General features: G+C 45.6%; 1 protein-coding gene and 1 pseudogene across 2 annotated transcripts in view; one reads left to right on the top strand and one right to left on the bottom strand.

The window, feature by feature from the left end:
• Window positions 1-14186, bottom strand: part of Tmod1 (tropomodulin 1) — a 103668-nt gene that overhangs the window by 43105 nt on the left and 46377 nt on the right. For both annotated transcript variants that reach the window (XM_004658304.2, XM_045152174.1), the window contains one exon: window positions 1521-1640. In XM_004658304.2, the coding sequence (XP_004658361.2) occupies window positions 1521-1640 (120 nt within the window). The remainder of the gene's footprint in view (window positions 1-1520; window positions 1641-14186) is intronic.
• LOC105944008 lies at window positions 4026-4619 on the top strand (annotated as a pseudogene).

Genomic DNA, 14186 nt, shown 5'->3' with positions numbered 1-14186 from the left:
AAGGACCCCGGTTCAAGGCTCGATTCCCCAGGACCCATGTTAGCCAGATGTACAAGGGGGCTCACGTGTCTGGAGTTTGTTTGCAGTGGCTAGAAGCCCTGGCGCGCCCACTCTCCTCTCTCTGCCTGCCTCATTCTCTCTGTGTCTGTCACTCTCAAATAAATAAACAAACAAACAAAAAAGAGACAGCTGCAAACCCACCTGACTTCTGTCTGGCCTTAGTTCCTCTGTCTCTGATAGCTGGACTGAAGCCCCTTGATGTCTCTTTGACTCTTTCTTATATCAGGTCTTATTTTAAGAAAGTTTTAAAATTTATTTTATTTGAGAGAGAGAAAGAGAGGGAAGTAGGGAAAGAGAGAATAGGCATACCAGGGCCTTCAGCCCTTGCAAACGAACTCTAGATGCACACACCACCTTGTGCATCTGGCTTACGGGGCTCCTGGGGAATCAAACCTGGGTCTTTTGGCTTTGCAGGCAAACACCTTAACCACTAAGCCATCTCTCCAGCCCTCGGGTCTTCTTGATTTGGTAGTTGCTTTCAGGCCATCTGTGGCTGACTTACCGGCCCCATGCTAGACGTGCCCCTCAAAGGCTCTCTCCGTAAGCCCAACCCCCAACCCTCCACATATGCTCTGCCTGGAGCCTGGCCACACTAACTGTGCTCAGATCGCCCTCCTGAATAGGACCACTTGCAGAACACTAGCTCTATTGCCCCACCGCCCCTGTCTGAGGGGTTCACAGTGACCTTAGTTGTTATAGGTCCCAAAGGGAATGCATCACTGTGGCTTCTTCATTAAGGGCACTTAATGAGGACTTCAGAGTCTTCTTAGTCTCTAGACATAACCCTCCTTCCTACCCATACCATACTCATAGCCAGCTCACCTCAGTCATCCCCTCCTTTCCTCTCCTGTGCCCATTGGCCTGTAGTGTCTCCCCAAAGCACCCACTCACTAAAGCAGAGGTACAGTACCTGGGGTACCCATGGAATAGGACGTATGCACTGCGGGCAGTGCTAAGGACTAGCCAGGGCTTAGGAGAGAAGGAAGCAGCAGAGGGCTTGCAATATCAAGCCACCCAACAGTTGGGTTGTTTGTGAAGATCACAGGGAAACATACATGAAGGTGGCGAGAGCGAGACAAAAATGAGATGTGAAAAAAAAAAATGAGATGTGAGGGTGATACCCTCCAAGCCCAGCTCGAAGTTGTGAAATCAGGTGTCTTTTTCTCTAAGCAACTTTATGAGCTTCCAAAACCAGAAAGCTTGGGAAGGATTTGAAGCAAATGGTTAGGACAGGGCCTGTGCTGGGATTCATTGCCACCACTCTGGGGAAGGGACAACAGGTGGCAGATGAGTTTGCATGGTTTCATTTTCCTCACTGTGGGTTTTGATAATGAATTTTTATCTTAACACTCTTCATCTCAACCTTGTTAGAAATAGAGAGGGTGTTCATGTTGAATGAAACAAGCAAGGTTCCCTGCTCCCTCTGTAAAACAGTAGGAAGCTTCTGGAATGCCTCTTACCTGCAATGTCACAGAGCTCTGCATCTGAGGCATTAGCCAAGGCCTCCTCCAGTTCTGGCTCCAGAGTCACACTTTCAAGCACGGGATCCATTGGCTTCTGCTTAGGGACCCAGATCTTTCCTGCAAACACATAGGGTACCTGTGAGGATGTGTAGCTATTCTGGGGCACCCTTTTGCCATGGCCCTGGGGAGTGTGGCAGAGTCCTGTGGTGTCTTATGTGGAGAAGCTTGAGAGCATCTCCCTCCAGGAGCCACCTTCCCTGCAGGATGCGAGTCAGGGACCCCAATGCAGTATTCCCCACATGGAAGGAAAGATGTTATAACTGGGCCAAATGCACTGCTGTCTATTGGAAGCTTTGGCCATGGCTCTAACCAGCTTCTAAGTAGGAAAAACCACAAGGAGAAAGATAACTGAATGCCAAGGTCTGGGATACCCTCGACAACTGTTCTGATATGAGAGGAAACATAAATATTCTGGGTTTTTTGTCCATTTTCCAAGGTAGGGTCTTGCTCTGACCCTGGCTGACTTGGAATTTACTATGTAGTCTCAGGCTGGCCTTGAACTCACAGCAATTCTTCTACCTCTGCCTCCCGAGAGCTGGGATTAAAGGTGTGCGCACCATGCCTGGCCTACTTATAAATATTCTTAAGCCAAATAGATAAAATACGCTCAGATTTTTAAGAGAGAAAAAGTCAGCAAACATGTATCCTAGCTTCATGTGACTGTCTATCTATTCTTTTTGTTGTTGGTTTTTTTTTTGAGGTAAGGTCTTGCTCTAGCCTAGGCTGACTTGGAATTCAGTATGTAGTCTCAAGGTGGCCTCGAACTCACAACAATCCTCCTACCCCTGCCTTCCAGTGCTGGGATTAAAGGCATGTGCCACCACACCCGGCCTTTTTTTTTTTTTTGAGCTAAACCCAATAGACTGGCCTTTTTTTTTTTTTTTATGAGAGAGAGAATTGATGCACCAGAGCCTCCAGCCACTGCAATTGAACTCCAGACGCATGTGCCATCTTGTGCACATGTGTGACCTTGTACACTTACATCACCTTGTGCATCTGGCTTACATGGGACCTGGAGAGTTGGACATGGGTCCTTAGGCTTTGCAGGCAAGCACTTTAACCACTAAGCCATCTCTCCAGGCACAGACCTTCTGTTTTGTTTTGTTTTTTACTTATATTTTTTGCTTGTGCATGTGGTATATGTGCATGTGTGTATTTGTGTGGGTGCCCTTGTTTGTTTGTGTGTGTGTGTGTGTGTGTGTGTGTGTGTATGCCTGTGGAGGCCAGAGGTTGACGTTGGGTGGAAGTTGATATGTGGAATCTTCTTTGATCACTCTCCACTACTAAAGTAGGATCCCTCACTTGAGCTCAGAACTCACTGACTCAGCTATCTAGCTAGCCAGCTTGCCTGGGAATACTCTTATCTCTACCTTCTGAGGGCTGGAGATTTACAAGTGGGCCATTTGTGGGTGCTGGGGATCAAAACTCCAGTACTCACACTTGAGCAGTAAGCACTGTACTGACCATCTCCCTAGCCCAGCCTTCTACTTTTGTTTTGTTTTGTTTTTAGAGGTAGGGTCTCGCTTTAGCTTATTCTGACCTGGAATTCACTATGTAGTCTCCGGGTGGCCTTGAACTCACAGTGATCCTCCTACCTCACCTTCCTAATGCTGGGATTAAAAGTGTGTACCACCATGCCTAGCTTAGGGTCCTTTTTTTTTCAAGGTAGGGTCTCACTGAACCCCGGGCTGACCTGGAATTCACTCTATAGTCTCAGGATGGTCTCAAACTCAAGGTGCTCCTCCTACCTCTGCCAAGACGTGTACCACCATGCCTAGCCAGCCTTCTATTTTTAAAGTATCTGGTTCATAACTGAGTGAAGGCATCAAACAGTCACCATGGGGGTAGCCACTGTATGACTATCAGTAGGGATTAGTGAAGACGTTATGGTGCATGTGCACCAGAGAATCCAGCAGTTATTAGAAAGGATCATGGAGATTACTAAGAAGGAAAATGCTCAAGACAAATATATGAAAAAGCAACAGGAGGATCTGGGGAGATTGCTCAGAGTCTGATTCCCCAGCACCCACATAAAGCAAGATGCAAAGTGGTCAGGCATCTGTGATCCCAATTCACCTATGACAATGGGAGACCAAGCAAGGAGAATCCACAGCTTGAAGGCCAGCTAGACTCACTCCTGTTTGCAGTGGCAACAGGCCCTGTCTCAAAGAAGACGGGAGGGGATGGAGAGATGGCTTAGCAGTTAAGGCACATGCCTGTGAAACCCTAGGACTCACGTTAGCCAGATACACAAGGTGGCATATGTGTCTGTAGTTCAATTGCAGTGGCTAGAGTCTCTGGTGCACCCATTCTTCCTCTCTCTCTCTCTCTCCCTCTCTCTGTCTCTAATAAAGAAATAAAAATTTTAAAAGAATTCTTAAAAAAAAAAAAAAACAAGGCTTTGCAGACGCCACTGTTCTGGGTCGGAGGTTCTTGTCAGCCATGGTCAACCCCACCCGTGTTCTTCGACATTGCGGTCGATGGCGAGCCCTTGGGCCGCGTCTCCTTCGAGCTGTTTGCAGACAAAGTTCCAAAGACAGCAGAAAACTTTCATGCTCTGAGCACTGGAGAGAAAGGATTTGGTTATAAGGGGTCATGCTCTCACAGAATTATTCCAGAATTCATGTGCCAGGGTGGTGACTTCACATGCCATAATGGCACTGGTGGCAAGTCCATCTATGGGGAGAAATTTGGGGATGAGAACTTCATCCTGAAGCGTACACGTCCTGGGATCTTGTCTATGACAAATGCTGGTCCAAACACAAACGGTTCCCAGTTTTTCATCTGCACTGCCAGGACTGAATGGTTGGATGGTAAGCATGTGGTATTTGGGAAAGTGAAAGAAGGCATGAACGTTGTTGAAGAAATGGAACGCCTTGGGTCTAAGAACGGCAAGACGAGCAAGATGGTCACCATCGCTGATTGTGGACAACTCTAATACAGTTGATTGTTCCATCTTAACCGCCAAACCATTCCTTCTGTAGCTCAGGAGAGCACCCTGCACTCCCCATCCGCTCACCCTACCCTGTAGCCTGTGCTCTAACTGCAGTTCTTTGGGGTTCCATATTTTCCTTATTCTCCTCCAAGTCTAGCTGGATTGCAGAGTTAAGTTTATGATTATGAGTAAAAATTAAATACCAATAAAAAAAACCAAGAAGATGGAAGAAGAGCATAGACCCCCATCAATGTTGTCCTCTGAGCTCCACACAGGTGTCATGGCACATGCACAAACACACAAACACACACACACACACACACACACACACACACACACACACACACACACATGCACACAAATAAATAAATAAAGCATGAGGAATACTTTGATTCCGTTTATGAGAAATATTTTTACATATATTCTCCCGAGTTCACATATTGGAAACCTAATCCCCAAAGCATTTGTTAATGAAATGTGGACAGGGAGCCTCTGAGGTGTCATTAGAGAAGTCATGAGGGTGGGAGTCTCCAGGACTGTGTTAGTGACTGAAAAAATACAAAGAAAAAGCAACCTGACTAGCCTGCTTGCTGCCTCACTGTGAAGCCTCCCCTCTGCCATGCTTGTTTCAAAGAGTTGTACTGATATCCGAGGTTGTCCTCTGGCCTCCACACGCCTGTGCATGCACATGCCCATGAAGCCATGCAAATTCTCTCTCTCTCTCACACACACCACGTTTTTTTCTCACTATTCTATACAGTTCTAAAGACCCAGCTCTCTGTTGGTACTGGGGAATTGAACCCAGGCCAGAAGGCTTTGCAACGTCCAAAACCTGGCTAGGGACCTCGTTGCTGCATGGCAGCGTGGCAGAGTGAGGCGCTCACACAGTGAGTCGGCAAGCAGGCTTGTTCCTGTTTCTTTCCCCTTCTTATGTGAAGTCCCCCACTCTGAGAAACAAGGTCTCTCGCTGGCCTGGAGCTTACAATTAGGCTAGATTGGCTGGCCAGTGAGCCCCAGGGATCCTCCAGTCTCTGCCTCCCCAGTGCTAGGATTGCAGGCACACGCTACTAGGCCAGAGATTATTTCATGGAGTCTGGGGATTGAACTCAGGTCCTCATGTTTGTGAGGAACACATTTTACTGACTTCTATCTTCCAGCTCTAATAACATTTCTTTTCTTTGTAAATTATCTATTCTGTGGTGTCCAGTTAACGCAGCACAAAATGGACCGTGACTAGGATTGTGGGGACGCATCTGTATTCATGCAGCAGAAATGTTTATTTTAAAATATTTCTATTTAGTTATTTGAGAGAGAGAGAGAGAGAGAAAGAGGGAAAGCATATAGGCATGCCAGGGTCTGTTGCCAACTGCAAGCTAACTCCACACACTTGTGCCATTTTGTGCATCTGGCTTTATGTGGGGACTAGGGAACTGAACCCCGGTCTGCAGGATTTGAAAGCAAGCACTTTTAACTGCAGAGCCATCTTCCTAGATGCCATACAGCAGAAATGTACTGAGCAATTCTTATGCATTACAGGGTTTTGGGGGGGCACAGGGAGGGGAGGTGATGGTAATGAAGAAGATCTTCAAGAGCTTACAATTTACTGAAAGGAAGCAGATGATAAGGGTCAGGCAAGCCGAATGTGGTGGTGCACACCTTTAATCCCAGTTCTCAGGAGGGTGAGGTAGAAGGTTCATTAGGGGCTACAGAGTGAGTTCCAGGTCATCCTAGGCTAGGGTGAAATCCTACCTGGAGGAGGGGAGGGAGAAGGTGGAGAAGGAGAAAGAGAAAAGGAGAAGGGAAAGAAAGAGGAGGAAGAGAAAGAGAAAGGGGAGGAGGAGGGAGAGGGAGGAGGAGGAAGGGGAGCAGAAGGAAGAGAAGGAAAAGGGGAACCATATAAAGATATTAGATGACAAAGAGCTTTATGAAGGACGATAAAGCCAGGAAGAAAGGAAAAAGCCAATCTTCAAATTTATATGAAAAAATAAGGAGCCACAAATAAACAAAACAGTCTTGAAAAAGATTAAAACTAGAAGACTCACACTGACTGATTTCAAGACACGAATCTAAAGGGACCTAGAAAGTGCCAGTGTGAGGTGGGGGAGATGGCACAGCTATTTTGAAAAGGGTGCTCCGAGATGATGGCCTATGACGTGGGCTGACAGAATGAGAAATGAGTCCCGAAGATCAGGAATAAGACAGGGCCCAGTTCTGCTGCTGCTACTTGACCCTGCATAGAAGTCTTAGAGGAAGCAGACAAGAACAAGGACTAGGTGTGATCCAAGCTGGAGAACAAGACCTGCAGTTATTTCTGCTTTCGGACACTCTTTTATAGAGAAAACTGAATCCCACATCCAAACATCAGCAACAACATGAACAAAACACTTAGAACTAATAAATCCAGCAACATTGCAGGACATAATTTAAAGATGTATGGTGTTTCTGTCATACATCATTGAGAATTCTGAAAAGGATACTAGAAAGGCAATTGTATTTACAAATAGCAACCAAAGAATAAAATATTTGGGCCTAATTTTAAAATACTTTTACTCTGTAAACTATACAATGCTGAAAGAAATTAAAATCTCAGGCTGGAGAGATTGCTTAGTGGTTAAGGCACTTGCCTGTGAAGCCAAAGGACCCAGGACCCACGTAAGCCAGATGCAGAAGGGGCATAAACATCTGGAGTTTGTTTTCAGTGGCTAGAGGCTCTGGCATGCCCATTCTCTCTCTCTCTTTCTCTTCTCTATCTCTCTGCTTGCAAATAAATAATTTTTTTTTTTTTGAGAGCGACAGACACAGAGAGAAAGACAGATAGAGGGAGAGAGAGAGAATGGGCGCGCCAGGGCTTCCAGCCTCTGCAAACGAACTCCAGACGCGTGCGCCCCCTTGTGCATCTGGCTAACATGGGACCTGGGGAACCGAGCCTCGAACCGGGGTCCTTAGGCTTCACAGGCAAGCGCTTAACTGCTAAGCCATCTCTTCAGCCCATAAATAAAAATTTTAAAAAAGAAATTAAAATCTCTAAATACCTGGAAAAATGTCCTGACTCCATGGATTAGAAAAGTTAATATTTTAAGGCTTAGTGATTAAGGTGCTTGCCTACGAACACTAAGGACCCATGTTCAACTCTCCAGGTCCCATATAAGCCAGGCACACAAGGTGACACAAGCACACAAGGTCACACATGTGCACAAGGCGAACATGCATCTGGAGTTCAATTGCAGTGACTGAGGCCCTGATGCACCGATTCTCTCTCTCTCTCTCTGTCTCCCACATAAAAATAAAAATAATAGAAGTTCATATTTTATTTTTTAGTTGTCATACAGAGATTTAGGTATCATTCATCATGCCAGAATGAATGAAAACTGAATATTATAAAATGGCAACACTACCCAAAGCAATTGACCGAGTCCATGTCATCCCTATCAAGACCCCGCAGGTATTTTTTACAGACAGGGAACAGCCAATCCTCAAGTGTATATGGAAAAGCAAGGGCCCACAGATAATCAACACAATCTTGAAAAAGAACAAAATTAGGGCTGGAGAGATGGCTTAGCAGTTAAGCGCTTGCCTGTGAAGCCTAAGGACCCCGGTTCGAGGCTCGGTTCCCCAGGTCCCACGTTAGCCAAATGCACAAGGGGGCGCACGCGTCTGGAGTTCGTTTGCAGAGGCTGGAAGCCCTGGCGCGCCCATTCTCTCTCTCTCCCTCTATCTGTCTTTTTCTCTGTGTCTGTTGCTCTCAAATAAATAAATAAATTTTTTTTTAAAAAAAAGAACAAAATTAGAAGACTCACACTCAATGACTTCAAAACCAAACCACAAAGCTAAATGCTGTGGTATTGACATGAGGGTAGTCACAGAAACAAAAGGTTAATGTTGAGAGTTCAGAAAAAGCCAAACATCTATGGCAAATTATTTTCAGCAATGTGCTATGGCCATTCAATGGGAAAAAACTGTCTCTCCAACAAGGACTGGAACAACTGGATATTCAAATACAAAAGAATGGAATTGGGACCCCTACTTCCCATCATACCCAAAATTGAACTCCAAATGGATCAAAGACCTAAATATAAAGAACTAAAATGTATACATTCTTAAGAAAGCAAAGGCATAAGCCTTTATGATCTTAGAGCTTGCAATGGAGTTCTGATATGGCCACAAGCCACAAAAGAAAACAGATCAATTGGACTTCATCCAAATTTAAACATTTTTATGTTTCAAAGGACTCCCAATAAAGAGCAAAGATAACATACAGAGTGGGATAAAGTATTAATGAATCAAATATCTGTTAAGAGACTAGTATAAAAAAATAAAGAAATGGGCTGGAGAGATGGCTTAGTGGTTAAGGCACTTGCCTGCAAAGCCAAAGAACCCAGGTTCGATTCCCCAGGACCCACATTAGCCAGATGCACAAGGGGGCACATGCATCTGGAGTTTGTTTGCAGTGGCTAGAGGCCCTTGCATGTCCATTCATTCTCTCTCTCTCTCTTTCCCTCTTTCTCTGTCAAATCAATCAATAAAATATTTTTAAAAAATGAAGAAATAACTTTCTCAACTCAGCAACAAAAAATGAATGACTGAAGCTGCGCATGGTGGCACACACTTTTAATCCCAGCACTCGGGAGACAGAGGTAGGAGGATTGCCAAGAGTTCGAGGCCACCCTGAGAATACAGAGTGAATTCCAGGTCAGCCTGGGCTAGAGTGAGACCCTACCTTAAAACAACAACAACAACAACAAAAAGGAATGACAGAGTTAAAAATGGGTAAAGAGGCTGGGGAGATGGTTTAGCAGTTAAGCACTTGCCTGTGAAGCCTAAGGACCCCAGTTCAAGGCTCAGTTCCCCCAGGACCCACCTTAGCCAGATGCACAAGGGGGCACATGCATCTAGAGATCATTTGCAGTGGCTGGAAGCCCTGTTGCGCCCATTCTCTCTCACCCTCTCTCTCTGCCTCTTTCTCTCCCTGCCTGTCGCTCTTAAATAAATAAATAAAAATAAACAAAAATTAAAAAAAAATTGTGTAAAGAACTTAAGTAGACAATTCACCCAGGAGAATGTACACATGACCATGTAAAGTTGTGCACAGATGCTCAACATCACTGGGCATTCGGGAGATGCAAGTCAAACCACAGTGAGATACCATTTTACAGCCATGAGGATGCTGGGGAGAAATGTGGAAGTGAGTGGGGCAAGGGTGTGGAAAATTGGGCTCCTTGTATATTACTGCCAAGAAAAAAACACTAAAGCTGTGGAAAAGAAGTTTGGGGTTCCTCAAAAATTAACCAGAGTTACAGCATGATTCGTCAATTCTGCCTTTAGGTATATCACCCCCCCACCAAAAAAAAAAAACACTGAAAACAGTTAATTAAACAAATACTCGTACCTAGTGGTACAGGCCTACAATCTCAGCTATTCAGGAGGCTGAGACAACGTTAAAACCTGCCTGAGGGCTGGAGAGATGGCATAGCAGTTAAGTGCTTGCCTGTGAAGCCTAAGGACCCCGGTTCGAGGCTCGGTTCCCCAGGTCCCACGTTAACCAGATGCACAAGGGGGCGCACGCGTCTGGAGTTCGTTTGCAGAGGCTGGAAGCCCTGGCACGCCCATTTCTCTCTCTCACTCTCTATTTGCCTCTTTCTCTCTCTGTCACTCTCAAATAAATAAATAAAAATCTTAAAAAACAAACAAACAAAAAGACCTGCCTGGATTATAGAGCAAATTTAAGGCAAGCCTGGATAACTTAGTGAACAATAAAAGGTTTTTAAAAAGGAGAGGGGAAGGCTAGGGATGTAGCTCAGTGTTAGAGCACTTGGCTAGCAAGGCCCTAGGTTCCACCCCAGTACCAGAAAACAAAACAAACAAAACCTACTTGCACAAGATTGCTTAATCACAATAAACCATATTGAAATAACCAAAATATCTTTCACGAAGAGATAAAGGCATGTGGAATATGGTTGAGTCATGCCCTATGAAAAAAGCCAGACACAAAAGTCACACATTGTATGATCTCGCTCACAGGTAACACTGAGAATAAGCAAATCCACAGAAACTGCTTACTGCAGGCTGGAGAGATGGCTTAGCAGTTAAGGTGCTTGCCTGTGAAGCCTAAGGACCCAGGCTCGATTCTCCAGGTCCCACGTAAGCCAGATGACCATGTTGGTGCATGCATCTGGAGTTGTTTGCAGTGGTTAGAGGCCCTGGTGTGCCCATTCTCTCTCTCTCTCTCTCTCCTCTCTCTATAATAAATAAATAAAAATAAATCTTAAAAAGATAAAAGAAACTGATTGGTGGTTGCCAGGGCCTGAGGGAGAGGAGAGTGGGGTATGACTGGGGGGGGGGGCAGTGCCTGGTTTTAATTTGGTGTCACAAGAATGTTTTGGATCTCAACAGAGGTGGTGCTTGTACAACGATGTAGTTGTACTAAATGCCAACAAATCATTCACATCAAAGTGGTGAATTTTCTGTTATATGAATTTTATTTCAGTTGAAAAAAGAACACACCCTGCTCACGTTGTTGAAAGGACAAGCGTGGGAGCAGGGCGCTGGCTAAGGAGATGTCGTCGTGGTCGGGAGAAGAGGGAAGGTAGCTTGGACCAGAAGGTGGAGGCGGTGAATGTGCAGAGAACTATCCAGAGCCACCTTCACTGACATCTGAGCAGTGCTTCTTTTCCATGGAAGAAATTACTCTCTTTTGAATTATTGTTTATAGCAAATGCAAATTACCTCTCCAAGCAAAATATACAACAAAATCACTTGAGGCAAAGTGATATAACTGCTATGCCTATGTCAGATTCTGGGGATCTGGAAGTGGGGAAAATAAAATTTCTAAGCAGAAATTCAGCTGTGAATATGATTGAGGCAATGCTTAAAATGAGCATTCGGTAAATATTTAAGACCTGTGGTTTATATTTGTCCCCTAAGACAAGTTCCTCTAGAGAGGATACTGACTTCCTGGCACTTTATTTTTTAAAATATTTTTTGTTCACTGTTTATTTATTTATTTGAGAGCGACAGACACAGAGAGAAAGACAGATAGAGGGAGAGAGAGAGAATGGGCATGCCAGGGCTTCCAGCCTCTGCAAACGAACTCCAGACGCATGCGCCCCCTTGTGCATCTGGCTAACGTGGGACCTGGGGAACCGAGCCTCGAACCGGGGTCCTTAGGCTTCACAGGCAAGCGCTTAACTGCTAAGCCATCTCTCCAGCCCTTCCTGGCACTTTAAACTGTACCTGAACGTCTTTTTTTTTTTAAATTTGTGTGTGCACATGATCTTCATATGTGTGCATGTGTGTTCATTATGTGTATGCACTGGTGTGCATCTGTGTGTGTGTGTGTGTGTGTGTGCGTGTGCACACACACGTGGAGGCCAGAGGAAAAGCTTCTGTGTTCTTCCTCAGGCACACCATCTACCTCTTTGTGAGACACTGGCCTGGAGATTAGGCAAACGAAGCTAGTACAAGAATTGAAACACATCTATAAAGCTCTTAGCCCCATAACAGGACTCAATTAGGTTAGAGCGGCTAGTCAGTACACAGTGCTGGGATTACCGGCACATGCCAGGCTTGCAAGGCAAGCACTTTATCAACTGAGCTATCTCCCCAGCCCCTGAACATCATTCTTCTCTTCATCTTCCTAGTTGGAATGTGAGAAGAATGTCTATGAGAAAGAACAAAGCTATATTGCAGGAATGAGAGAATGAAAATCTGGAAAGAATCTTGGTTCCTGATTGCTACCAGTATGACTTACCAGCTTTCAATTAGATTTCTTTTTATTTAAAATATATTTTATTTATTTAAAAGAGAGAGAGAGAATGGGCATGCCAAAGCCTCCAGCCACTGCAAACAAAGTACTGATGCATGTGCCACTGTGCATCTGGTTTTACGTGGGTACTGGGGGAATCAAACCTGGGTCTTTTGGCTTTGCTGACAAGGACCTCAACAGCTAAGCCATCTACCCTAGCCCACATTTTTATTCACTTTCACAGCACAAGAAGCCAGCTCTAATCCAAATGCAAATGTCCGGCATGGGGATCGATTCCGTTCTCTCCTCTTGCTCTAAACTCCTGAGGATGTGCGCAGGTGCATGTCTACTAGTGTGTACTGCAGGGGCTGGGGGCTGTTTCCTTTCAATCAATGCTAGCTCTTTTGCCCCCCCCCCCCCATTATGGAGTAAATGCTCAGTAAGGGCTAGACTGAGTGGCCCTGGGTGCAAGGTAAAGAGTTGGAGGACCTTCCGCCCATGCCCTCCATTCAACCCATAAGAACTCCAACCAACATTCCGTAAATACACAATGCTGCTGATGGACCTTTATAGCTTGGTGCCTTATGGAAACAAAATGAATCCTAGCTATCCTATTATTCCCAGAGGTCTGCTGCTGACTCACAGCCTCAGCTCCCCCAGCGTTCAAATGTGTAAGTAGGACTGGACTATGGGAGTCCTAAGGACCCTGGAGTCTACCCTGCTCCTGGCACAGGTCCCTTGGATAACACCATCCTGGTGCCCACATTCTTTATTGGGCATACTCAGCTCTTTATGGTGAAGCTCTCATCTTGTCTCTTCCCCCACTTGCCATCACCTCCAGACCTCACGCCAGCCCTCCTTCCCAAAGTTCCGTGAACCACATGCCCACTGGGGTTTTCTGACCTTCCAGTTTTCAGTAGAACCTGAAAGAGCTCCAATCCCAGCTTATGGAATGGCTCAAGGGCCACCCCACGAGATCTGCTTCTGTGGGCTTTATAGCTTGCCATTTACTAAGCAACGATACTGCACGGAGCACTGCGCTGGCACAGCCAGGATGCAGAGGTGACCAGGGTGAATCATGCTTATGTTCCTGTGGATGGGCACAATAGAAGAGACTGAAAAAGCATCATTTACACGGGCAATGAAAATGAATGCTTTCATTCAACAAATATTCATAACAAGCCTTCTGTGCACAAGGCATTATGAACTGGGAATGTAACAAGGCACAGGACAAGGAATAGCCCTTGCGCTCACGGGGCTGTGTTCTAAGGGCGTAGACCACATGACTATCCCACATTCATTACTTTAATCACATCCACTCAGCAAACAGCTCTCTTGCTCAGCCCCGCTATAAGCTGGGCCCTGTGCTGGCTGGGAGCAGGAGTACTAAGTAAGCAAAACTGGTTTATACCCCAGTCCTCATGGACTAGCTGGTGAGAGAGGAAGACAATAAAGAGACTGACAGAACGTCAGTAGCTATGAAAGACACACCCAGGCCCTCGAGATGCAAAATATCCAAGGGGGGAGCCAGGGGGTGCTGTGTGTCCTGTCAAAGTAGACTAGGGACGGAGGGCATCCCTGAAGAAGTCAGAACAGATGGAACACAATGGCTAGTAATAGCTCATGCCTCCGCAGCATCTGATGTGTGCCAGGTGTGGGACTAAGAGCTTTATATGTGCCTCAGTTCTCAGAATAGCCTCAGAAGACTGGCAACGTTACTCTCGTCACCCTCATCTTATGGAGGAGGAAGTGGAAGTGATTTACTGAGCTCACACAGCTCAGTAATGGAACCTGGGCTCCAGGCCATTTCCAACCATTGCATCTCTCATGCAGAAGGAAGATGCGGTTGGTCATGAGGACCACAAGGAGCTGAGCATTCAAGGCCTAGGTGCATGTGCAAAGTTCCTGAGATAGAAGAGAGCTTAGA

This window comes from Jaculus jaculus, chromosome 1, assembly GCF_020740685.1.
Source record: "Jaculus jaculus isolate mJacJac1 chromosome 1, mJacJac1.mat.Y.cur, whole genome shotgun sequence".
NCBI lineage: Eukaryota > Metazoa > Chordata > Mammalia > Rodentia > Dipodidae > Jaculus > Jaculus jaculus.
The sequence above is the reverse complement of the archived record's forward strand: the minus strand, read 5'-3'. Positions and strand labels throughout refer to the sequence as shown.